Raw genomic sequence first — 26,939 nt, forward strand, 5'->3', positions numbered from 1 at the left:
ATATGTATATATATACATATGTATAGGAGAGAGATAGATACTTTGTTTCCACACACACGTCATCGGAGCGCCTGCAAAGTGGACAAAGCGTAGTTTCTTTACAGGAGTAGAACACATGAAATTCAGGGACACCAGTATTGTAATGTACATGTCTCACTGCTTCCACCCATGTTTTGTACAACCTCCTCATTCAAGTTATCTGGAAATCTCACAGTCTCAGAGTCTGTGAACTCTATCAGAGTCAATGATAGTGATAATGAATAAATGATAAAATCAATCAATCAATACTTTATTTATATAACACATTTAAAAGACCAGGGGTACTCCAAAGTGCTTCTCAATAATAAAATATGAAATATGATATGGATACAGATACATAAAGTACAAATACATTCCCAGATAAAACAAACCACTAATTAACCTGTGAGTACTATGTTAAAAGAAATATTTCACACCTAGTGTAAAAGATAAAATCAGCACAGAAATATCAACTGGAAAAACCCAGTAACACAATAGGTTAAAATGACATACAAATGCAATAAAAGTACAAAGGGCCCATCCGATAAATCACTAACTAATCTAAAATGAAGGATCAAATAAATAAGTTTTCAATCGTGTTTTAAAAGTTTGAATAGATTCCGACGCGCGAATATCAGCTGGAAGACTGTTCCAGAGGTTCGGTGCAGCAATGGCAAAGGCACGGTCACCTCTGGTTTTCAGCCGGGACCGAGGTTGCACCAAGAGCATTTGACTCGATGATTGAAGTGCTCTCCTAGGAGTATACAGGCTGAGAAGTTCAGTTAAATAGCATGGCGCAATATTATTTACGATTTTGAATGTAAGCAGTAAAATCTTAAAATCAATCCGATATCTGATGTGCAGCCAGTGTAGGTCAGCAAGGATCGGGGTAATAGAATCACACCTTCTAGTACCAGTTAAAAGGCGTGCCGCTGCATTTTGGACAAGTTGTAGTTTATGGAGAAGGGCAGATTGGAGGCCCAGGTAAAAGGAGTTGCAGTAGTCTAATCTTGAGGTAACAAATGCATGGATACGTTTTTCAAGATCCATTCGCGGTATGTAATGCTTAGCCTTAGAGATTTGTCGTATTTGGTAATAGCTAGACTAGAGAGGACACTTGTTTATCAAGTTTAAAGGAGCTGTCCAAAAGAACACGCAAGTTACGTACGGTATCAGAGAGGGAGGTAGCAAAGGGCCCAAATATATCGGCTAATTGTCCCCAAGGGATGTGGCTATGAAAGACAATAATTTCCGTTTTCTTTTCATTTAGAAAAAGGGAGTTACTGGATAACCAGCCTTTAACCTCCCTCATACAATCGAGAAAGCAGCATAGTGAAGATGGGGTATCGTCGGTCAGACGAAAATAGATCTGAATATCATCAGCATAAAGATGAAAGGAAATGTTATATTTGTCAAATATAGAGCCCAAGGGTAGCATGTACAATGAGAACAACATAGGGCCAAGGACAGACCCCTGGGGCACACCACAACGAAAAGGGGTAACAGAAGAAGAGCAGCTCCCATCGTAACAGAAAGGACCTTTCCAAAAGATACGATTTAAACCATTCAAGGGCGTTCCCTTTAATGCCTACTATTCTAGTCTTGTTAGCAGAATGCTGTGGTCCACCACATCAAATGCTGAAGACAAATCCAGTAAAACCAAGACACAGGGCGCCCTGAATCCGCAATTAAAAGAAGGTCATTAAAAACTCAGCAGAGCAGTTTCTGTACTATGATGTGGTTTAAAGCCAAACTGAAATCTGTTGCTAATGTAATTAGCATCTAGATAGGCCTGTAATTGCTGAAGAACTACTTTTTCTAAATTTTTTGCCATAAAAGGTAATTTAGAGATCGGCCTTTGTGGTCAAGGCCACTTTTCTTAATGACAGGTTGCACAACCGCATGTTTAAAAGCAGTCGGAATGCAACCTGATAGCAATGATGAGTTTATTAGAGACTGAATGCAAGGCCCGATTACATCAACGCCATCCTTAATAATACAAGATGGAAGAATGTCATGTAAAGAGTTTGAGCTTCTCAGCTGATCTATTAGTGAGATAGGTTCAAACTGGTAAAAAGCTGAAGAGCATCCTAAAGTTGGAACTTGGTTAACCACCGGTAAATGCAGGGCCTTTAATGATGCAATTTTATCTGTGAAATAATTCAAAAATTGCTCACAGAGATCTGTGGAGGCCTCCCTCAGCACATCAGAGCGAGGGTTGACCACTGAATTAAAGATTTTAAATAACACTCGAGGATTCTGGCGATTGGCCACAATGATGTCCGATAAGAATGCTGCTTTAGCCATCTGAACAGATTTTTGATATGCTGTGCGACCTCCATGCCCTCTCTGCTCAACGACAGGCACGTCGTAGAGCCATTGGTCATTTAACCAAGGTTGGCGGGGAGTTCTGGTATTAGCAAATTCATCAACCAAATCAAATGTATTGCAATCGGCATCAAAGAGGTCAGAATTTATAAAAGCCACAGAAAAATTAGCCACAGTCCCAGAGTCAATAATGCGCACAAGGCGCCGAGGGCCCTCCAATTTCAGTTCTGCGTTGCTTAGATCAGCATCAAACTTGACCGGGAAATGGTCAGAAATCCCAGCATTGCTGATGTCCCTAATAATAATGTCCAGGCCATATGAAAAGACCAAGTCAAGAGTATGACCTTTAACCTGAGTAGGTTCATTTTCCCACTGGGTGAGATTAAAAGAGTCAATTAAGGCAAGGAAATCCTTAGCCAGCGGGTATCCCTCACAGCAAATATGAATGTTAAAATCACCAGTAATAAGAACACGATCATAATTTAAAAGAAGGGATCCTAAAAGATCAGCAAATTCGTAGATAAAAGCCTTATTATATTTTGGTGGTTCATAGGCGAGAAAACAGAGTCCGAGGAGAGCCAGTCATTTCCAATGACTGCATCTCAAAGCTAGAGCACATGGGTGAAGGCAACTGCCGCACTCGAATTTTACTTCTAAAAATCGAGGCTAGCCCTCCACCCCTGCCCAAAGATCTGGGGGAGCTAAAAAATACACAGTCTGGGGGGACAAGCTCCGAGAAGGAAAAAGACTCACCGGGGCGAATCCAATCCAATTCAAAAACAGGGCATCCAGCCTTGAAGTAAGAAAAAGATCATTTACAATGAAGGTCTTGTTCATCAGTGACCTAGTATTCAGTAGAGCCATCCGGGAGATGGACGCCATCTCAGACGGCTTAGGTTACTGTGTCGGACACCGCCTCCAAAGGATCTTATCCAGCACTGGACAGGAAAACAAGCCACTGGTAGGGACGAGTGGGACAGTTGTCCAGCATAGCGAATCCATCGATGATTAATCAGTCTGAAGGTGAGCTGGTCACGGGAAACCCTAATAACATACAAAGTTCAAAAAAGAAAAAAGCGAAACAGGAGTGAAGATGACGATGGCCAGCCGTGCACACAGGCGCCATCACGCACTGACTGAACTGAGCAAAGACGTCTCCTTATGCCTCCTTACGTCCCGCAGTGTTGGTGAAAATATTAAAATTAAAAGTTAAAATTAATTTTATTCAAATGACTCTTTACAGTGTAACCTGTCAAATGTTGCAGGAAATTCACTCTTTCAGAGTTATTATAGCACCATAATGCAGTGTTGATGAAAATTCTCCAAACTGAGTGTAACAAAAGTACTCAGATAAGCTCCGCCCTTGTTTAGGGCCACTGGGGGGAAACAAAGGTGGGCGTGTCTTTTTTTTCTTTTCCAGAATTCTGAGATTAAGGTCAGAATTCTGACCAATGGACAGATGCAAAGCTGGCTATGGTTCTGTGCAGTTCACTGTGGATTTGTGGTGTCACAGGATGCAGTGTGAGCTCCTTTATCATATGATTCCTAAAATTATGAGAAACATATCAAAAATATTTTGACTTGTATTTGTAGTATCGCAGCACTAATGCAACAGACCAGAGCCGCAAGTAGAACCAAGTTATCGTCCCATCACGTGTGACGTGTTTGACATCATTAAAAGCTTGAAATGAAAAATAAATGGCCTTCTTCCATGTCACTGAGCTCATGTGTGGCAGTCTCTTTAACTCTGACAATGCGTTCTTTACCTTGTGGTCCAACAATATGTGTTCTCAGTGAAATTAGCTGATCGTAGGCTGTAATTTGGTTGATGTAAGCCAAGCCACACGTAAATATTTCTCACCAGAATGAGTAGTGAAGGTCAGAGGTTAGGTCATGGATTTCAGGCCTGTTCAGATGGATAAGGAGCTTAATCAACATACTCAAAACCACAATAGAAATGTACTGTGTAACATTGTATTGGTAAATTTACATTGTCTGAAGCCAATAACATGACCAAAACTCACAGCCATGTAAGCTGCTCTGTAACAAGAATGACTCAACTTATAGATGCCATACAGTCTTGTTACACATCAGTGACTTACTGAAAACATCATGAACACTGGCTACTGGTTAAGAAAATGCATGCATACCAATACATAATTTCTGTCAGTAACAGGACATTTTTTCAGGTGTTAAGATTAATCCTACATCCACCACTGAACTGCACTGTACAGTGTCTGTTTATGATGTCAGCATTCAGTAACTGTCTTCCAAACAGACTGAATCCTTTATGCAGCTTGAGTCACTTTGTTGGATAAATAACACATATGCTTAGAAACAATACAACATCAAGAAAATACCGGAATTATTTTTAATGTTTTCCCAACCTTAAATAGTAGCTTTGAAATCAACAGCAAATACCAAAGTTTGATAACTTAACCTACCTTTAATAACAATTGCATATACTGTAAAGCAACATGTTTCCAGACATGACCAATGCAAATGTGTAACATTGTACAGATTTATTTTACAACACAGTTTTGAACACGCACAACTTTTACATTATAACAATGTTCATCTGGATGAATTAGTCTTACTGGATACTTACAAAGGTATTTGACTGCTAAACTCTCACACCACACATGGTGCATTAAAGAAAGCTGAATTATATTTGATAGATCTTTAGTATTTATTCTTCTTGCTGTCGCTGAAGCTTCCTGTCATACAGCTGCAGAGCTTGGAGCTGGTGTAGACGGCTCTGGATAACTATCAGTGTTTTCGTTTTGTTATGTGACTGTATCATGTAAATCATGTAAATGATAAAAGAAACTGAAATATTTGGACCAAAACTCGACTTCTGACACAGATGAGTAACTTCTCTCTAATTAAAAAAAAAAAAGTATTTTGTATGAGTTCAAAATACATAAAAACAAATATTCCTAATATCTGCTCCAGTGTGCACGAACAGTTCAAATGCAGCGCATTGCTGTGAGAGTCTCAACAACGTCCAGTGTCTCGTTCACTCTTGGCATACAGCTTGATGTCATCCATGTACAGGAGGTGGCTGACAACTGCTCCACTCCGTAGTCGGTATCCGTAGCCAGTCTTGTTGATGATGTCACTGAGGGGGTTCAGGCCTATGCAGAACAGCAGTGGGGACAGAGCATCTCCTTGGTAGATCCCGCACTTGATGGTGACTTGTGCTATGGGCTTGAGGTTGGCCTCCAGTGTTGTTCGCCACATCCCCATTGAGTTCCTGATGAAGGCTCTCAGGGTCCTGTTGATCTTATATAGTTCCAGGCATTCCAGGATCCAGGTGTGGAGCATTGAGTCATAGGCCTTCTTGTAATCAATCCAGGCAGTGCACAGGTTGGTCAGTCTGGTCCTGCAGTCTCGGCTGACTGCTTGGTCTGCCAGTAGCTGGTGTTTTGCGCCTCTGGTATTCTTGCCCATCCCGTTCTGTGCCCCGCTCATGTATTGACCCATGTGCCTGTTCATCTTAGCCGCTATCATGCCTGACAGGAGCTTCCACGTGGTGCTGAGACAGGTTACTGGTCAGTAGTTGGAGGGGACCGATAAACCTGATAATTTCTCCCCCAGAGTTCAGTCTTTTCCTTTTAGCAAGCGCCTCAGATTCAGCCATCCCATTCACCTGTTCATCCTGCTCAGGTGAAGGCGGTTAAGGCTCAGCCTGTCCCTTTACCAGCTCCTCGAGCAGCTAGGGCTCAGCACATCCCTGCACTGGTACCAGTTCCTCTGGACGATGCGGCTGATGCTCAGCCAGCACCCACTCCTGTGCCAGCTCCCAGGGCGAGGGCAGCTAAGACCCAGTCCACTCCTGCACCTGTTCCTGTTCCTTGGGTGGGGGTGACTGGTGTCCAGCTAGCTCCAGTGCCTGTCCCAGCGCCCAGGGTGAGGGCGGCCAGGATCCCACCTGACCTCCCTAGAGGCTCAGCTGAGGCTCTCCATCCACACTGGAGGCTTGGAAGAGCTAGCCTGTCCACCTGTCAGTCTATCACTTTATCCACCTCATCCATCTCCCGATCCAGCTTTTCAGGCACTAGCTCAATCCCTGGTTAAATTGGCAGACCTATTTCCAGCTGAAGCACCCGGTTTATTAGCTCAGGGTGCAGCTCTGGAGGGATATTCCTGCTGCGGTCGACCGTTCAGTGTAAGTGATGTGCTGTTTGCATTTATAGAGTGCCAAGCTGCTGAGGTCCCGATACACCAGCGCTTTTTTAAATTTGTTTTAAATTGACAGCGAACAGAATCAGAATACTTCATTGATCCCTGGGGGAAATTATTTTTGGTTACAGTGCTCCATTATAAACAAACATTAACAAAGACAGACAATACACTAAGAATAGCACAATATATACATAAAAGTCACTTATTAATAAATAGCTGAAAAAGAACATGTGCAAGAAGGGTGTCGCTGTTGCAGTAAACAGTGTTAAGTGTATGAGCTGTACAGGGAGCCACAGGCAGGAATGGTTTCCTGTGTCGTTCAGTGGTGCTTTTCGGTACTCTCAAAAACAGCTGAGGCTGGTTGTGACGGCTGTGCCTGTCAATGTTGTTTTTGTTTCACTGTATCAGTAGACACTGATGCATGTACTGATTTTATTTTAGAGTACTTTTTTATATGGTTGCAGACAGTGATGGCGCTGCGCTGAAACGGACCTTTTCCTTGCTGCTTTTGCATGCACCGCGGTGAGCTTGAGTGGAGACGGCACTGAAGATTTTCCTGTGTATATTGTTTCGCTCAGTTGAGGTGAAGTGTGTGGTCGTTCCCCTTAACGTGTGTCAAATATTGATTCGCTTATAACGTTTATCCTCTCTCCCACTAACATTTAAAACTGAAACTGTATGATTGTATTTAATAAAGTAGAGTTTTTAATTGTTTTAGGTGCTACTGTTACATGTTTCATTTTATTTTGTATTACCACTAACCAATGTTCCCTCTAATTGTTCACTGAGCGTCCCTTGGACCACTGTGAGCGACAGCAGACGTGTGCACTGTGGTCACGCCAGCATCGAATCCATCCAAGTTACATGTTTATTAAAATAATCAAATTACAGCATTTATGTTAGAATACTTTTAATTAGCTGCTTTAGCCCACTTACAATGAAAATTTAAAAAAAATCTTGTTCATGACCTGTGTAGCATGTTAACACTATTGGAAGGAAAACCCAACCCAATTTTGAAAACACGTGTTTTCAAACAAAACAAAACAAAGTTGTACAACTTTACAACAGCCTGATACCTGCAGGCCTGACAGCAGCAGATGTATCACTGCTGTAACACCTGTAACATTCAGCAGTCATTGTTCTGACACACACAACAAAACTATTGACTACACTACACACTAACTACACACTAACTACACAAGATTTGTGCTAAACGTCGCAAATCTCTCACATCTCAAACACGCTGTCACTCCTAAAACTTCCCCCTTCCTAAACAACTAAATGCCATGTTGCCATATCATTTTTTGATTGGTTGACATGGTACATTTTTTGACCAATAGGAAAGGCTGGGGTTTGTTTTGGTGTTGTTTTTGCTCACAGGCTTTCGAGCCTTTTTCTTATAAAACGCAGTTTTTACCGTTTCTTCCGGCAGTAAATATAAACAACGACAGTATTCAGGAAGAAAACCAAACATTGCAGATATTTTTATCATAACTCTGGTTTTACGTGGCCGATCAACACAATTTAAAACTGGTATAAAGTCCACACTTTGTCCGTCAGTTGTTCCGTCTGTCCTGCTCACATCTCCAATGGTTGTACACGTTGTCATTAACGTGGCTTCTCTCCACATCAGCCGCTTTGCTCGCTAAAACACCGGCACATAAGGACGCTGTCATAGCCTGTCAGCGACATTGATTAGCTGCGTATATACGAATGTGAATCGCGTGATTGGCTGGACTATGGGATAAGGTGGCATCGTTCTGATCCCATACGGGAGCAGCCAGTGTCACTGACTAACACTGCAAAACAGAATTGTTAAAGTTTTCATTTTAATTTCAGTTCAGGTTAGATTTTTTTTTTTTTTTTTTTTTGTGCACAACGCAGATTTTCTGTGCGCAGAGAGCGTGCTAGCAGTGCGCAATTGCGCACGCGTGCAGCTTAGAGGGAACATTGCCACTAACCCTTGTGAACTGACTGTATGCCGACGGCTCTGTCCTAATATGAAAATAATACATTTCAGTTTTCATTTCTGTTCAGTTTTGTTTGGCTGAAGTTTGGTCACATGCAGGATCCTAAGGCCAGATGAGTCATGTAACCTCTCCAGAGTCCTTGTTGGAGGCATCCCATCATTTTCCTCTGAATCACCGCAGCTCACACCTTTCGAAGCAAAGCGGTCCTGCCAGCCACTTTACAGAGGATGCTTGTGTCAATGACCTAACTATACATAACACACATAACATCCATGTCAAGCTTGGGGTCAACTGAGAGGACTGAACTCCCTCACTGCACTAAAGAAACCATTCATATTTAAACTGGGCTGCAACATGTTTCAGTATGCTAAATGATTTTCACTTCAGGAATCAAAAGCAGCTGGTTTTGCTTTAAGCCCATCAAACAAAGCAGAGAGGGCTAGCTAAAATATCTTCTTAATCCTAATGGTGAATGCTAAAACTAAAGTCATTCTGGGTAATAACTGTGCAGTCCAGTTATCCTTTGTGAGCCCTGTGACTAAAGTTGAAGTTGTTTAAAGGCTGTGCGAGTGCAAACTGGTTTGTGTTATTTACACTGCTACTGTAGTGTGCTGGCCTATTATTTCTCTATCCTACAGACACAAGCACTCAGGGTAGTGTGTGCAGGGTCGCTATGTGGGTACATTAAAGGAGACTCGATTCAACAGAGTCTAACCGAGAAACACTTCTGGCTCTCAACAGAAACAATAAAGGAGCTCCTTGGTATCTCATGTGGCATACGGAGCCATTTGTTTTTGTCACAAGGCTTCTCAGCACCCTGCTAATGTGCTTCCAGGATGCTGTTACTGACTTTTCCCTCAAGGCGGAAATCCATCCTAATTATTCACATTGTGAAGTGAGCTCCGTGGTGAAGACCTTCTCCCACGGTGTATCCACTGTCACATACATCTTAATAACTCACCTCCCTGAAAGCTGGAGTCAGTCTGCTGCGCACTGCCAACAGCTCTTTGTACAGAAAGTATATTATGTGTACTGTGTGTGTGTGTGTGTGTGTGTGTGTACACACGTGTGTGTGTGTGGATAATGAATTTGAGTGTTTCCTGACAAGAGTGACGGGTTGGTGTGTACCTCCTCGTGTCTGTCCACGTAACACGACAGCTTGTGCAAGTCATCACTCATTTTAGGGTTTTGCAAACCTTCAAAAATATTACAGTTTCTATTCTTACATCATTATATTTCAGTCCCACAGGACTTATTAATGTGAATAATCTACATGCTGTACAAGTGCACTTATATTCACCTCCATGTTTTCATTTTTCACGTGTGTTTGTCTCTCATGTCTCTCATTTTATCCGCTCATGTATGAAGTATGACAGGAGCTGAGTATGGCAGTAACACGTTCCTGTAATCCGATTACTTTTTTCAAGTAACAAGTTGCACAAGGAATTAATCCTGCAAAAAAGTAATAAGATTACTGTTACTTTCCCGTAGTCACGCTTCGTTACTAAAGCGTGATTTTGTTTGTGAAAACATCTTGGTGGTGTGGTAGCCGTCGATTGAGCCAGCCCAGCAAACGGATGGACGATGCTGTGGACAGTGGGTGGAAGCATCCTAAAGCTCTCTTTGTAGACCACCCTGTGTGATTCTCCACTCACCGACCGGGAAAGGCAAACCACAGGTCTCAGGTGTAGCGTCCTCGATGTCATTTTGGTCACCCACTGCTGCGCTTGGCCCTGGAGTGTCCTCAGGAAGAGAGGAGATTAGGACAGGAGGCTTAATGGAAGGCATCTGTCCTATCATTAGGCAAACCAGGGCCAAGTAGCAGCAGTGGGCTTCCCACTGACCCCCTCTCCTGAGCCTGGATCCTAAAGGCAGAGGAAATCAAAAATGACAGCAGGCAAATAAAAACACCACAACAACTCTTAGTAATTGCACATTTATTAACTTGTGTTCTTAAGAATTATTGTCTTGATAACACACATACGTACTTTGTATTTTTTAAAGTTATCTCATGTCTTCTGGCCTGCAAGAGGGTGACTTTCCCCTGCAGGCCCATCTTCTCCAGAATTGTCCTGATCACACACAACAAATAAGAGAAGAAAGGAAACCATGGCAACTAGGTTAATCCCTAAATCTGAAGTAACTAAACATGTTGTGAGTGTATGCACTCACACTTAGGACCATATAATAATAAATATGTGCGTGATGAAAGTTGGGCAGCAGGCTAACGTCCTTACTCCACTCTGTATGCTCGTGTGGGTCTGACTCTTTCACTTCTTTGATTTTTTTCCTCGTCCTTTTGTTGCCTCTTCGTCACGTCTGTCTTTGTACGGAGCTGCCGTGCTCTCCGTCGTTTTGTATATAACTGTTTTGGGGGCAAATAAAATGCAAGTAGGGATTAAAACCGCAGAATTAATGATTACCGGTGCTGGAAATGCTAGTGCTTCATGCAGTGTTTTGATGTTGTTGCCACTTGTACCCACAATGCAATGCGCGAAAGTCACGTGGTCTGTCAATCTCTATAAAACAGGTGTGCAGACGTGACACCGGTGGTCTTTCGATCTCCACTTGTGTTGTGTGTGTGTGTGTGTGTGTGTGTGTGAGAGTGCCTTCAGAGTGCTGTATGTATGTGCGTCCGTCAGGAGCGTGCTTCGGGATCCTCCGTGCGCGCTGCCTCTCCCCTGGTATTCCCCCGGTATGCCCTGGTATCCCTTAGCTTGGTTCCCCCTAGCTGTCCCTTTGCTTCCCCTTGGTTGGTCCCCCTTCCCCGGCTTATCGCCTCAAAAGAAACAGGCTTATGCGCCGGTCGGACCACGCTGTGCGGCTGCCGGCTAGCTAGTAGCTCGGCTACAGTGAGCAAACACAGCAGGGACATGGCTTCAGCGTTCAAGCATACGCTGTCAGGCACTGTGGAGCTCGGCTGCTATGTATATAAACACAGAGGGGATACGGCTTCAGCGTTCCAAGCGTTCGCTGTTGGCCTGCTTAACACTGTGGGGAATGAACAGTGGGGAATTAGGCTACGTTTGTGCCGGTTAATCGTTAGCCGGCCTGCGAGTAGCATTCCAGCCGGTTAGCCTGTCTGCCGTATCACCCGCAGCTCGCGGGTTAACACGCAGCCAGCAGGGCTCTGCTCGTAGCTTGGCTACATTGGGGAAATGTGTAAGAGTTCCAAGCATACGCTTTCACCTGTCCGCAGTGTGGCGCGGAAGCTAATACACAGTGAATGGGGAATTCAGGTTGTGGCTAGTGCCGGATCCCTGTTAGCACTTCCTGGTTACCGTGTGGCACCGCCCCCTTGCTTGGTAGCAGAAGTATGGCAGCCCACATGTCCCAAACATGTCTGTGTATGGCATTTTTGCCTTTTGACAATAGGCACGAGCTGTGTGGCTTTGCCTGGGCGAAAAGGGAAAATAAATGACTACATAAAAGCAGCCTGAGCATGCTTTACTGGCTAAAGAAGCTCACGCATGCATGCACTGCTTTGTTGCCAACACGAACTAGGCGGACCGTGCTTGTTTTTTTTTAAAAGCATTAAATGGCCCGCCCCTCCCCCTTGTCCTGCCTCCAAAAATGAGAGAGCAAGCTACTATGGGGAACATGGCTGCCACTGCTGTGACACCAGTTAGGGAGGCCATGGGCTGGGTCCCCTCCCACACCTGTTGCTTATTCCCTCCCATGGCACCGCCTCTGTGAGGTCTGGGCTAGTGGAGGTTGACTATCACGTGGTGGATGTTGAAGAAGCTTCCATCCTCTCCTCCGGTGTTGCCACCTGTCCCTGGGCTGCCCCCTGCTGGTCCCCGGGCACAGTGTCGGGCGAGATGGGTCCCTTCAGCTCTTGATTGGAGCATGCCGGGTGTGGGAATTAGCCCTTCCTGAGGTCCCATCTACTAGAGTGGACCTCAAACTTGATGCTATCACGCAGCCTCAGCGCCTCCTGTCTCAGGTGGCACTGCTGCCTGGTTGGTCTGGTTGCAGGCAGTTGAGTGCCCTGCCTCCCAGCATTTATGGTCCCCTGGCCATAAATGCTAGTTTAGCGAGTTTTCAGACCCCTTAAGACGTGAAAGCGCGTATTGCTTTTACTCTCAACAAGCAGCGGGTGCTGTAACGCAGTCAGTTCTTCTGCCATACATGGCGGGGGTAGTTGCCATGGCCCCGCCTCTGTGAGGCCTGGGCCGGTGGAGGTTGATTATCGTGAGGTGGATGTTGAAGAACTTCCATCCTTTTTGGCTACCACTGGAGTGGGGCCTGGACGGGTGAACCCATGTCTGGGTCGCCTGATTCCGGGGCCCTCCCACAGCCTTCCCTCCCATGGCCCCGCCTCCTTGAGGCCTGGGCTGGTGGAGGTTTGATTGTCAGGAGGTTGATGTTTATGACGCTTGGCTCCGGTCAGACGACCAGGGTTGCCTGATGGAACTGCCTGTCTACCCTGCGGCCACCTTGCTATGAAGAAGCTGAGGGGCCTATTCAGGCGTGCTGAGGCGGCTGTGTTCAGTTGAGGCGGGGAGGACTCGGAGCATAGGCTCAGCTGTCCTCCAGCCGCCCTCCTCCCTCCTCCCTCCTGACATCCTTTGAGTTGGGCCTAGTGGCCAGCACTGCTGCGGGCTGTGTTCCCCTGGCCTATTGCCCGCACTTTGCTGGTTTCATATGCTAGTCAGAGCTTGCTGCGTCTGACGGCTCCGGCAGCGGTTGAAAGTTCTCCGGCCTGCGGCGCTGGCTCCCTGTCTGGCACATTGCCCAAATGTTGCGGGTCTACGTGGCCGGCAGGGCCCGCTCAGTGAGCTGACACCCCCGGCGAGTCACGTCCCTGGCTGCACTGCAGCTCCAGGCTGTCTTCCCCTGCCGTGTTGCCCGCATTTGCCTGCTTACGTGCCAATTGGACCTCGCTGTGTCTGATTCTTCAGCTGGCGAGTGAGTGTTCTCTAGCCTGCACGACCGCTCAGCCCTGGGGCAGACCTTCGGGTTAAGTCCCCGCTTGGCCTCCAGCGGTCTAGACCGCCAGCCCCCCCCGTCTGCGGACGGCTGGGCGGCTCCGTGGTTGGATGGACCCTTCAGGTCGTATCCCTGCCTTGGCCCTGCATCTTTGCAGCTGTACTGCTGCTGTGGGCTGTGTTCCCCTGGTGTATAGCCTGCAGTTCGCCGGCTCACACGCCAGTCGGACCTCGCTGTGTCTGATACGTCAGCTGGTGAGTGAGTGTTCTCCAGCACGCAGCGCTGGCTCTCTGTCTAGTGTGTTGCCCCTGTGTCGCGGGTCACATGGCCAGCAGGTGCCCGCTCAGTGAGCTGACACTTCCCGACTGTCCGCTAGTGTCTCATCAGGCCCACTCTTGCTGGCCCCCTGTCTACGGACGGCGCAGAGTGGCTGCTATGCCCTGGTGAAGAACCTTGGGTTGCTCCTCACTTGGGCCCTCAGTGGCCTGAGCCACCAGCCCCTCCCCTGTAGTGAATGGTGCAGGTCAGCTGCTCTGCTCCTGGGACAGGCCCTGGGCCTCGTCCTTACCTCTGCCATCCACTGAGTGGCCGAGCTGCTGCGAAAGGCTCTCTCTCTCTGTGTCACTGCCTAGTGCCAGGCGGGGATCTGTTGTGACTTGACTTCTTCAGTCGGCGGCTCCGTCTTCCCGTCTGGAGCGTCATCCGCATATCACGGATCTCTGTCACAGCAATAGCCAGCTGCCGTGCTCGAGTGGCTTGGTAGGCTGTGTTCCCCTGGCATTTTGCCCGTGTTCGGCGGCTTACACGCCAGTCTCACCTCGCTGCAGCGAGTGGCATTTCTCCAGCCCAGTGTAGCCTGTTCTGTCTGGCGTGTTGCCCGCAGTGCGTGGTTCACACAGCCAGCAGGGCTCCTGTCATTGCTCGAGTGGGGCGGCTTCTCGGCTCTGACTGCAGCTTAAGCCACTGCATGCGGTTGCGGCTTAAGCCGCTGCTGCTGCTGCTGCTGCTGCTGCTGCAGCTGCTGCTGCTGGTGCTACTGCTGGGGCTGCAGGCTGTGTTCCCCTGGCGTATTGCTGCTTTTGCTGGCCTGCCCGCAAGTCAGTCCTCGCTGGGTCTGATGCCTCAGCCAGCGAGTGAGGTTTTCCCCAGCCTGGCTCCCTGTCTGGCGTTGCCCACTTCTTGCAGGGTTGCGCACCCAGTAGGGTCCCCTCTCAGCGGCTCAGTGAGCTATGCTTCCTCTCCTCACTCTGCTTCTGGCATTCCGTCGCTCCAACCGCATGCATTTGATTACATTTTGTATGATGGATTATGCAGAAAAAGTAGAATTGGGCGAAAGATCTATCGCTTTATCACCTATTCAGGTTGTAAATCGTGTTTTTAAAAAGTAACTAAGTAACTAAGTAATTAATTACTTTTGAAAATAAGTAATCACTAAAGTAACGGGATTACTTTTTTGGGGAAGTAATCAGTAATTAGTTACTGATTACTTTTTTCAAGTAACTTGACCAACACTGTTTATGAATACAGGTTAGTGATGCTGCTACACATGATATAAACAGCTATGAACACATTCAACATCTAGTTTTCATTTGAAACACAGACACTAGTGTTTATTTAAGGCATTTTTTATAAACCCATGACAGAGAGTGATGCTGTGCCAGAAGCAGACACGACTCAGAAGTAGCTGTTCTCAGCATTAGACCCATTTTCTACCAAATCATCTTATTTTCCATTGCTTGATCTGCATCAACTGTGCTCTGACTGCACGGCACCAAAATAAGTTAACAGGCTGAAGCATTGATGTGGTGATGTTTGGTTTTGATTTTCAGACCATGCATGATGTTGGAGTTTTGGGTGTCTTCCTGAGATTTGGGCATTAATCCATTATTAATTGGATTAATTAATGTCATGCACATTAATCAATCCAATACTGTCTAACATGAAAACAATACAGAGAGAAGGTCAGTTAAATGAAGAGTGAAAGCAGGAGAAAGAAAGGTTGAGGGAGAGTAGTGTACCTGAAACCTTTGTATCTCTTTGACTGCACACACAGGGTTATGCATTCAGTGGTGATAATTACAGTGAGGGTTCAGGATAGGGATGACGTTATGATGGTGAATGTGTCCTATGGTTAATGAGTGGATGGATAAAGGTCTGTGTGTATGTTTTTATTTTAGTTTCAGTTTAATTTTCTATGTCTGTAGTTTCAGTTTTACTCTTAGTCATTCTTTTTAATATTATAGTTCAGGCTGTATCTGTAACTGGCACATTTATTGTGCTCATGTATCACAATACAAATAAAGCTGTGGCTTCCCATGATGCCGCTTGGTGAAACATATCCACTGAAACCTCATGAAGCTTCTCTTAACAAATTTAATGTTAACGGACCCAAGACTAAAACTAAAGACGGTGCGTCTATTTTTTATTCTGGTGCAGTCCAAAGTAGAAACTATCATTTCATTGAGTGTGTTGTGTGCAGTAGCATGAAGCAGTGCCTACATTTATTTCCCTGCTGCTGACCCATCTCTCACACATTAGAGTCAGCAGCACTCCGGCAGCCTCATTTATTCTGTACATACAAATATCCATGCTAACAATGTGATTTATCAATATTAGCTTGTGTGTGTAAATTTAGCTGCACTCCTGAACACGTGGTCTCGGTTCCCTTCAAATACTGTCTAATGTGCATTATATCTGAACTCCTGCTTTCTGGGTCTCAGACAGCATCGGCGGCTCATCCAGTGCTTTATTGATAGGCACTTGGATAAGACAATCGATGGCTTCATCACTGATTGAAAAAGGGCAGCTCGGGATTCTGTTGAAGAGCTCGCCTCATTATTCGAGAAACCTTTCCTTATCAGTCATCACTGTGTTCCCGTCTGCACCGAAGCGGAGGGATGACATTGAGGGTTTGGGACTGCAGACGTCTTTCACAGCATCATACAGTTTCTTCCTGTCAGTGTGACCCTGGATCTTGACACTTTCTGTCTTGCATCTGGTGCAGTTTCTCCTGAATAGCACTATGAATGGCGTTGTGTGCATCTTTCTTTGCAGTGGGGTTGCACAGGTTGACTTGAAGGAGACAATGTTTGTCATCCTGCTTGATTTCATCACATTTTTCATCAAACCAGTCCTAGTGTTCTTCCATTTGGTCTGTACATGGCCAAAGGAGCCATTCCCAAAGTCAAGAGTGCTGCAGCCCACTTAACAGAGAACTGTTTGAGTCTACCAAAACCCTTCCTCATGTGTTTCAGATCTTCTGGGTACCCTCACCTGGTTCTGACACATTCTGTAACTATCGCCTGGAATGTGGCTGCTGTTGCATGACAGCTACTTGGTTCAGCTACAGTGAGTGAGAGCTGCGTGTCAGGTGGGGACCAAAGCTCATGTCTTTCAGAGTGATGTCCAGATAGGGTGATGAGGGAGACTGAAGACTCCGTTGTTCCAGGCACAAAAGGTGCAACAAGAAAAAATAAAAGCTAAGACAAATATTGGTCTCAGAATTGCTCAAACTCTTATTTTTAAAATTCAAAGTTTGACAATATTTTAAATAATTTGCTAGTCATATTTATATCGATGCTATTCTATAATGTGGCTACAACCGTAGCTGCCTCCACCAGTGTATGAATGCGAGAGTGAATGAATAGTGGCATTGTAAAGCGCTTTGGGTGCCTTGAAAAGCGCTATATAAATCCAGTCCATTATTATTATCATTATAATGTAAATAAATTCACCATGTGCTGAACAATGAAGAATTTTTCAAATCAATGAGCCCTCCAACACATTCCAACAACAGCATTCCTAATTCCATGCACACAGCGTGGAATCAGTACGAACTCCATCAGCACCATAAATGAGCCCGAGTCTGTATTTAATTTTAGAATACAGTTGATGTCTGTGTACTCTCTATTTATACACCACTCTGCATTTAACCATTAGTTATTATTAATCTCTGTCTCTCTTCCACAGTGTGTCTTCCTCCCCTCACCCCGACTGGTCGTGGCAGATGGAGCTGAGCTGAAGCTGTGTCCTACGCAGGAGCTGAACCAGCTCAGGTGTAGGTAGGTGTGTGTGTGTGTGTGTGTGTGTGTGTGTGTGTGTGTGTACTGTCTAGGTATAGTGTAATGTTGTGTTACAGGGTCCGGTGATTGTTGGGGTCTCTCTGTTGTTATATTTGCCTTACAATATAAAGCACCATAAGCCAACCTTGGTGTTATATAAATAAAACGGAATTGAACTGATCAAACTTTAATCCTTATTTAAAGTTTAATCATTGTATATTCTGACATCACATCATACTATTAGGTTTAAAACTGCTTCCTACCATCTGTATGTGGATCACATTCAACTGTGTCTTTTCTTCTAACCTTGATGAGTTGAATAAAGAATCCATTTAAACTGACAGTCTTTGGTTGTTCATCGGTCTTTGATGCAAACATAAACTCTCTGACCCATTCTTGCTTTTTTTTTCTTTTTAAGTAAAATCACTAAACTCGCAGCTGTTATCTCAGAAAGTGAACTGGAGATGCTTATTCAAGTCTTCATCTCCTCCTGCTTAGATTATTGTAATGCTCCACTTTCTCCTCTGTCTAAAGCAGGGGTATCAAACTCACGGCCCAGGGGTCACTTGTGGCCCATATATTAAGTGACTTTTTGTTAGAGAGGATTTGTTTGGTGTTGAGTCCAATTTTAAAACAAGTTCTTTAAAAAGCCAAAAATGATTTAATATGAAGGCGATATGAGTGTATGTGCACTAATGTCTGCACTTTGATTTGCATTGACAGCAGAAGTGCTGTCACATGTGTGCACAGACAGGACCAGTGTGTTTAGTCATTCAATGAAAGGCTACAGTTCAAATCTGTGTTCATGTTTGCAGTTTTGTCTTCTTATAAAATATTTGAAATTTAAAAAAACAAGCAAAACATTTTAGGAAATATTTGTGGGTTTTTCTTGTTTGCTTTGTACTACTTGAACAGTAAAGTGGCAAAATATGAGTAACTGTATTCCATTACAATTACCGTTTCAAAGGGTGGTATTCAGAATACAGTTACTTTGTTGAAATAAAGGGATTACACAGCGGTATTTTCCTGTTTCATATGTTCGGCTATGTCCTCTCTATTTTTGGTAATTCCACGCCGGCGGAAACCCCAACAAAACACGCATTAAGAGGCTCTGATGCCTGTGCCTCAATGTCATGGCCCATGTCGCCTCTACTAGACCCCACGTAATGACGTGAAGAAATATTTTTAAAAAATCCATCCATCCATTCGCTTCCGCTTCTCCTTTTCAGGGTCGCAGGGGGCGCTGGAGCCTATCCCAGCTGTCATAGGGCGAGAGGCGGGGTACACCCTGGACAGGCCGCCAGTCTGTCGCAGGGCCAACACATATTTTTAAAAAAATTTATTCAAAAAATGATTTAATATGAAGGCAATAGGCAGAGTGTTACAGGCATCGCCCTAATGCATGTAGCCTGATGGGCAGTGTAGCCCGTGCTGCAGGGAGAATGGACTGCCATACCCGTGATGTGTCTGTGAGCGAGGAGGGAGAAAAAGGAAAAGTAGGAGCTGTCACCGAGCAGAAACGGGAGCTGGAAGCATGTAAATATAATAATAACCACTGCAGCCAAACAGAGAGCCTGACGAGCCCAGCTGTAAGTAAGCTATTAAGACTCGACTGTACGCTGTGTTCGTGTTTTCCTCTGAAACATTAAGCTCCGTTGGAGCAGCCTTTCAACGCCTCTCTCTGTCTTTCGCTAGCAAAGTTGACCCAGACAACAAAGTAAAGCTAGTTTTCAGCTACGAGCCCGACACGAACCCGACGTATTAGCCAGAGGTCCCTTTACTACGGTTCGCAGCTGCAGACCTGTTTTATATACGCGCCGAATAGTTTTCTATACGAGATTGCTGCAAAAAGTGCAGCCTTACCTAATGTAGCGAGTAAAAGCCACCGAGTAACCGCTAAGGGCCTCTATACTACAAACTTTCAGGCCCAAAGCTCTTACAGGAACGAGTGTAGCAGATTTCAAATGGTTGACTGCGTTGTGACGACAGACACAGACTGGCTGGAAACTGGATTTATTTCTAAAAGACAAAGTGCAGCAGCAAAATCAGTGTCACACAGCAACAGCAGGCCTCTCCTCATCCCAGTGTGGAGTCCATGCAGCTCTGCTTACAATATATAAAAGAAAATACAATCTATCAAAACAACGGTGTGGATTCTCCCAACAGCCACTTTAAAATCAAATGTTATAGTGGGGTAAAACAGAGACAAATATGAAGCCACTAATAATAACTTGTAATATTTAAATCCCCACTAAGATGGATCAATTACACAATACATATTCAAACAACTTTAACTTTTCTCAACATGGCTGAAAATACTATGCAGTGTGCAGCCTCAGGTGATGAACTCATTATACACATAAAACATAACCTATACATTTACACATACCTAAAAGACAAAGTGCAGCAGCAAAATCAGTGTCACACAGCAACAGCAGGCCTCTCCTCATCCCTGTTTAGCACAAGTAAGGACCACATAAACGGATGGTGTAGCAGATAAAACGCAGTTCCAATTACTATTTTTCTCATTCAAAGCAATCAAAAACACTTTGGGAGCTTTTAGCCATAAGAACTAATACTTAGCAAAGAAAAATACACCAAATTTAAATGTATAATTTAGTACAGGGAGAGGAGCTACAGAAAGTGTGCCTCACCAGTGTGGAGTCCATGCAGCTCTGGCTGGGAAACCCCACACATGCAACATGTTTACAAGTGGCGTCACACTGATTAATGCCCCACTTCAACAGTGACACGTGGAACCTTAGTTTTACAAAAATTAAATTTACACAATAAAAAATAAATAAACTATATACAATACAGTTTTGAGAATGTTCACACTCCGTATATTATATCTCAGCTACATACTCCCCCCTGAACTTCTCAAAATTCGTTAGATAAGGGTGAGCAACTGAGCATCGCAAATAACAATTCGTAACTGTCAGTGATCTGCAAATTTACTACCCGGTGATACATGCAACAAATGTGTTTCCCAACTCATGGGGAGAGTAAACAAAAGAAAGCTGGCCAGACCCCCTAATGTTTACTCGCAAGGGAAAGTGCCTTATACACTATCCTGAACAAACAATACAGTGACAGCTACTATGTAATGAATATTACCCTGAGCTTGAAACAATCTCAAAATAAATGTTAACATCCAACATGAAGATCACCTAACATATGGAACAAGTAGTCCTCACAGAAACAGATTCTTGGCAAAGCTGCTCACCACATTGCCTGTTTGTAGATTCCTTTGTGTCATGTTTTGGATCAGCCTATTCACAGGCTTCACCATTCGGCCCACTCTTGTTCTGATCTGACCTACTGCATTACTTGGGGGCACACCGCCAGGTTTCTTGAGGCTCCCAACCTCACTGGCTGGCTGACTTTCCGGATAACTGGTACTCGGTGGTGCTCTTTCCTCAACTGGGGTAGCGCAAACCCTGCTGCCATTGTCATCATCTACTTCAGGGTAAGCAGCTACTTCATTGTCAACACTGTGACTGTCCTGATGCTCCTCATCATCAAACTGCGCACAGATACTGTCCCCAACACTGTCACACTCTTGGGGTCCTCTAAGAGCTGGGACACAATCATCTGCCATCTTAGCTACCCAGTGAGCTGTGCGTTCAGTACAGTCAACCTCAGAATCAGCAACAGGAGATTCTCCATCAGATTGACTCTGCTCCTGGCCGAGTTCTGATTCACTGGCGAAAGACATCTCTGGTTCACCCTCAGATTCAATGGGCAGGAAATTAGCTTGCAAAAGCAAGTTCCTATGGACAACTTTCTCCTGTCCACTCTTGGTATTCCTGATGCGATACGTATGGCATGTGGGGTTCTTGGAGACCACAGTATAGATGGTCGACTCCCATCTATCAGCTAACTTCCTACGGCCCCGCTCGCCCTTGTTTGCCAAAAGAACACGGTCCCCTTCCTCAATGTCAGCACCTTTCTGCTTTTTGTTATACAGGTCTGTTTGACGCTGCTGACTGATTCCGGTGTTAGTTTGAGCCAGTGTGAGTGCTTCTCTGAGGTCATCTCTCATTCTTTTTACATAACTGTCATAATCTGCTACATCATTGTCCCTTGCAACATTGTGGAACATGACATCCACTGGTAACCTGGGGACACGCCCAAACATTAGGGAGAACGGTGCATAGCCAGTGGACTCATGAGCAGTACAGTTGTAGATAAAGGTCAGTGTCTGCAGCATTTGAGGCCATTTGTGTTTCTCCCTTGGAGGTAAGGCTCTGATCATATTTCCCAAGGTTCTGTTAAACCTTTCAGTGTGACCATTACCCATAGGGTGATAAGGTGTTGTTCTTGACTTTTGCACTCCAGCTACCTGCAGCAACTCTTGAATCAACTCACTCTCAAAACTGGCACCCTGATCTGAATGGATCCTTTGAGGGAAGCCATAGACACAAAAATATCTGTCCCACAACTGACGCGCAACTTGTTTTGCCGTCTGATCTGAACACTGGAAAGCATGGGCCATCTTGGTGAAATGATCAGTCACTACTAAAACATCCACACTCTTGCCTTTGTGATCTTCCGCGGACCAGAAGTCTATGCAGACAAGCTCAAGAGGACTGGTAGTTTTAATACTTTCAAGAGGGGCCCTTCCTTCAGGCTCAAGTGTCTTGCTGATAACACAACGTTTACAGCACTTGACATGCTCACGGATGTCATGCTCCATGTTGATCCAGAAAAATCTCTGCCTAGCTAGATACAGAGTTCTGCTTTGACCCTGATGGCCAGCATCATCATGGACACCTGACAGGACTTGACTGATTAATGTGGATGGAGTCACATACTGATGGCGCTTTTTGCCAGTGAGCGGGTCTTTACTCACTCTGTACAGGATACCATCCAGCATTTTCAATTTCTCCCACTGTTTCATTGTCTTTTGCACTTTATGTGACAGGTGAGCTCTTTCTCTACGTGATGGGCGCCGACCACGTATGACAAACGGAATGACTTGAGACAGTGTCACATCTGCTCTCTGCTCCTCCTGTAGCTTCTGAAGTGAGAAGGCAGACAAGGTGTTCTGGCCTAGTGAGGGAAGCCGATCTAGCTCTTGAGACAACCAGGAGATTGCTCTCTGTTTTGGACCTTGGTCCCACTCAGTGTGACCTGTGAAAACTGCGGAAACTTCATCATTAGTCAGGGAACAACATCCTAGACTCTCTGCAGGGGCTAAACACTCAACACTTTGGTGGTTGGCACTGAGCCTGAATGCATCCTGAACTGAGATTTCCTTGACTTGTTGTGACTCCTCTAACAGAGTTGCATAGGGTTCACTCATGAGTCTCTGACTAACACGGTTATGAATGAATGGCTGCCTGCTCAGTGCATCTGCAACGACATTTTTACTGCCAGGAATATACTTGATGCTGAAATTGTAGGGGGACAACTTTGACACCCACCTTTGTTCACATGCATCAAGCTTAGGCTTTGTGAGAATATATGTTAGAGGGTTATTGTCTGTCCAGACTGTAAAGCTATGCCCCTTCAGCCAGTGGCTAAATTTGTCACAGACAGACCACTTTAGTGCCAGAAACTCAAGACGATGGGCAGGATAGTTTCTCTGTGCACGGGCGAGGGCCTTGCTGGCAAATGCAACGGGACGTGCTTTACTCTCGCCCTCTTGGACCTGTGACAATACAGCACCCAAACCGCCCTGTGAAGCGTCTGTTGACAAGATAAATGGTTTGTTGAAATCAGGGTGAGCAAGCACAACGGAGCCCAGGGGTGCAGCCTTCAGGTGTTCAAACGAGTCAACATGTTCCTTTCTCCAGTCACTTGGGCTGAGCCTCCGGAAAGAAGCAGCACCTCGACCGTTTACTTTTTTCCCTTTAGGAGCAGCAGTCAGGGTGAAAAGGGGCCTGGCAATCTTAGAACAGTCTTGTATGAAATGCTGATAATACATTACCATGCCCAAAAATGACTTTATCTTCTTCTGAGATGGCGTAACCCCATCCTCCATCATGAGGTCAGCCTCTGAAATAGCAGTGATCGCCTTAACCTTGTCAGGATCAGTCGAAACCCCACCTTCAGTCACAACATGACCCAAAAATCTCACACTCCTCCTAAGCAGATGACATTTTTTAGGAGCTAGCTTCAGTCCGTGAGCACGTAGTCTGCTAAACACAATCTCTAACCTCCTGAGAGCCTCTGCTTCACTGGGTGCATAAACAAGCAAATCGTCCAAGTAGCACAGCAGGGTTAGGAAATTCTGGTCACCAAATATGCCCATCATGAGACGCATGAAGCTTGCCGGACTGTTGCACAGGCCTTGGGGGAGTCTGTTAAACTCGTAGAGCCCCATTGGTGTTGTAAATGCCGTTAGTTTTTTATCCTCCTCTGCCATCACAATATTGTAGAAACCAGAGGTGAGATCCGTGGCACTGAAAATTGCATTACCTCCCAGGGCTGCCAGACAGTCTGACTGGTGGGGCAAAGGATGGGCATCCTTGATTGTGCGTGCATTCAACCAGCGGTAGTCCACGCATATTCTGAGATCTCCATTCTTTTTCCATACCAGTACCAGTGGAGACGCCCACTCACTGTTGGATTTGCGGCTCAGTTCACGCTCCTCCATCTCTGTGAGCACCTGTCGCAACTTGTGATACTGCCCTGGGGGGACGCGTCGATAGGGAAGTCTGAATGGCCGGTCATCAGACAGGTGGATGCGATGGACAAAATCCTTTGCCAGCCCACAGTCTAGTTTACTCTTGGAAAAAACATCCTCATATCTGTGGATCAGTTGTAGTACCTGAGCCTTCCAGTGGTCTGAGACTTCACAAGAGTCGAGATCTAAATCTTCCAACCCCACCTTCTGCAGGCTGTCACGCAAGCTAGAGCAGGAGGGAGAGCTACTCTGTGTGTCGCTACACACCGTCTGGCTCTGGACTTTAAGTGTCTCACCTGGATTTTGATCAGTAGTCACTTCAAGATCTTCAACAGCTACACAAGTGGAGGCATCTGCCACCTTAGTGTTTCGTCTCAGTGTGATAGGTTTATCGCAGGTGTTCAGGATTCGAACAGGGACCCACCTATCGCCACTCATAGAAACCACAGTTCTGCAGACAATGACACCTTTCTTATGAGTCTGAGATTTTGGTGGTTCAATCAGAATGGCACTGCCCTCAGAGAGGGGTGATGATGCTGGCAGTCTGCCCCATACAAGGTGTTCTTGCTTGGGGAGTAGAGTCACTGCCTGCGCTAGTTTGACAGTGCCAATGACATCTGGCATTTTGTCACCCCTCCACCTATTAATGCCAGACAGCATATTCAGAAACTGTACTATCTCGGGCGCTTCTGCTGATTCGGGTTTACTCAGGACTTGCCAAAAATGGGGAGACAGCCTGAAGTGTCTGAGAAGGTGTTTGATGACATTTGTCCCCAAAATTAACTGATCTTTCTGACCAGGGACCACTAGAGCGGGCACTCTGAACGTACAATCATACACCTCCATCTTCAGCTCACATATACATTTGGGTTTAACCTGAACTCCACCACAGCCCACTAGCATAATGTCAGTGCGAATGTCGCTTAATTCCAGTGCAACCCCAGCGCTCTTTAACTCTTGCTCCGCCTCTTCGCTCAAAGTACACGCCATGGAACCTGTATCAAGAAGAGCCTGCAAAGAGACTTTATCATTCACCAATGCATTCGTGTAAAATAGGCTGTCTGCTTCATCAAGTCTTACTATGTTCTGGGAAAGTACAACAGTACCAGGTGGGGCACACTTCAAGCTTTCTTTGTATACAGTCTGTATGTCATCACTGGGATTGAGGGTCTCACACTCCTCGCTCACACTGTCCCCTCTCAAGTGCAAGCATCCTAGTTTCCCTGGGGACTGCTTTGTTGGGTAATGGGCTCAGTTGCTCTGGGGCAGTCTTTTCTCTGATGCCCAACCTCCAGACAACCTAGACATCTCCTTTCTCTCATGCAGTGAGTGCGTGTAGAATGTGAGCTATTACCACAAACCTGGCATGAAGGGAACCTGGCTGAGACTGGAGGCTGTGGTTTGATTACAGGATCGGCAGGCTGGTTAGTGCGCTCTAGCACCCTCTCTAGCATACTGAGCACGCGGTCTAGAGCACTTGAATCTGAAGCGACAACTCCAGTGGTCTTAACTGGGTTATCTTGGGAACACTTTACTGTACCTACTTGGGCATGGTTCAGTACAAATTCAGGTGATTCACTTGTGGTTGTTGCAGTGGCCACGAGGAGGGGATGTGGTCTGGCAGAGCTCAGACTCTTCTTTTTTACATGGCACTCCCTTTGATGTTTATCAATGGCTTCCTGAACTTCCATTACTGTCCATTTACTGATGGGCTTACATTTGAAGACACAGGCGAGGCTGGGATCAGGACAGTTTCTGATAAACATCATGGCTATTTCTGCCTCCATGTTCTCCATTTTGCCTCCCTGGCGCTGTAAGTGCCTGTCAGCTGTCTCAGCAGCAATATTAAGTCTCACCCAATAGTCTACTGGTGTCTCTTTTGCAACTGCTTGGGTGGCATAGAAGTCAGCCAGTGGTTGACAAGAACCAGGGCTATCACTAAAATAACGCCTGAGTATGGCATAGATGGTCTCAGGGTTGGTCACTGCACCAGAAGATGAGTTACTTTTCAAACCCACCCTAACAATGTTTTTAGCTCTGCCGAGGAGATGGTTCAAGATTTCATCCACTTGCATGGCTCCAGACAACCCTCTCTTCTCCAAATACACTTCCATCATATCTATCCACTTATGAACAGAGTACTTATCTGCGTCATCACCTCGGTACATAGGTGGGTCTTTGAAATCTTGTCTGACCACTAGGTTCATTTTGGAGAGGTCGAGAGTGGTATCAGGGCCCTTAACTTTGGGGGACTCAGTTGGAGCTGTCTGGTTTGGACCAAGCGGGACTTGACTGGATAATAACTGACTAGCGATTGATTCACCTATCTGAGTCCCCAGCTCACCAATAAACTCACGTAGCTCCTTGTGTGTGCTGTCATCACTCAAAGCAGGGGTTGAAAACTGGCGCCCATGAGCATTATTTTGAATAATGTCATCTGACTCTGATGGCTCATCATGAGACATTATGGATCTGTCCCTAACTTCACCTGCCCCAGACAGTCTCCAACCTCTCCCAGCAACTGGTGTGAAAAGGTTAAAGGAGCCTTGGCCCCTACCAGTCATGTTACTTACAGGAAATTAACAATAACTACAAAAAGAATTGGAAACAAGAAAAATACGAAAGTGCTTATCACCCAGAAAAATACAACACATGTAAATGTAGCCCAGTTAAACTCTAACACGTGTATCTTGGAGAAATGCCTACTAACAGAACACTGAGGATTTTTTTCAAAAGGATCCACAAGATAATTTTGCTGATATCACAGGTGTCAGAAGTGTTCAGCTCAACCTCAGCGATCGGCAGCAG

General features: G+C 45.4%; 1 protein-coding gene across 1 annotated transcript; it reads right to left on the bottom strand.

The window, feature by feature from the left end:
- Positions 1-19,386: 19,386 nt before the first annotated feature.
- On the bottom strand, positions 19,387-26,596 carry LOC146377020 (uncharacterized). The gene is made up of 3 exons (XM_084944286.1): positions 25,493-26,596; positions 19,887-25,142; positions 19,387-19,600 (listed from the first exon to the last, which is right to left on the bottom strand). Exons 1-2 carry the CDS (start codon positions 26,594-26,596, stop codon positions 20,691-20,693), a joined length of 5,556 nt encoding a protein of 1,851 aa, XP_084800412.1. The 3' UTR covers positions 19,387-19,600; positions 19,887-20,690.
- Between the last annotated feature and the right edge of the window lie 343 nt (positions 26,597-26,939).

The sequence above is a fragment of the Perissodus microlepis genome, chromosome 11, assembly GCF_051167445.1.
Source record: "Perissodus microlepis isolate ML-2025 ecotype Zambia chromosome 11, ASM5116744v1, whole genome shotgun sequence".
Taxonomy (NCBI): Eukaryota; Metazoa; Chordata; class Actinopteri; order Cichliformes; family Cichlidae; genus Perissodus; species Perissodus microlepis.

Bases quoted from the DNA above. Each gene is read 5' to 3' on its own strand.
- LOC146377020 (XM_084944286.1), bottom strand. From the start codon at position 26,596: ATGTCTCATGATGAGCCATCAGAGTCAGATGACATTATTCAAAATAAT. The intron at 25,143-25,492 runs GTTTGTGGTAAT...GTCTCTTTGCAG, and splicing joins CCAGGTTCCCTTCATGCCAG to GCTCTTCTTGATACAGGTTC.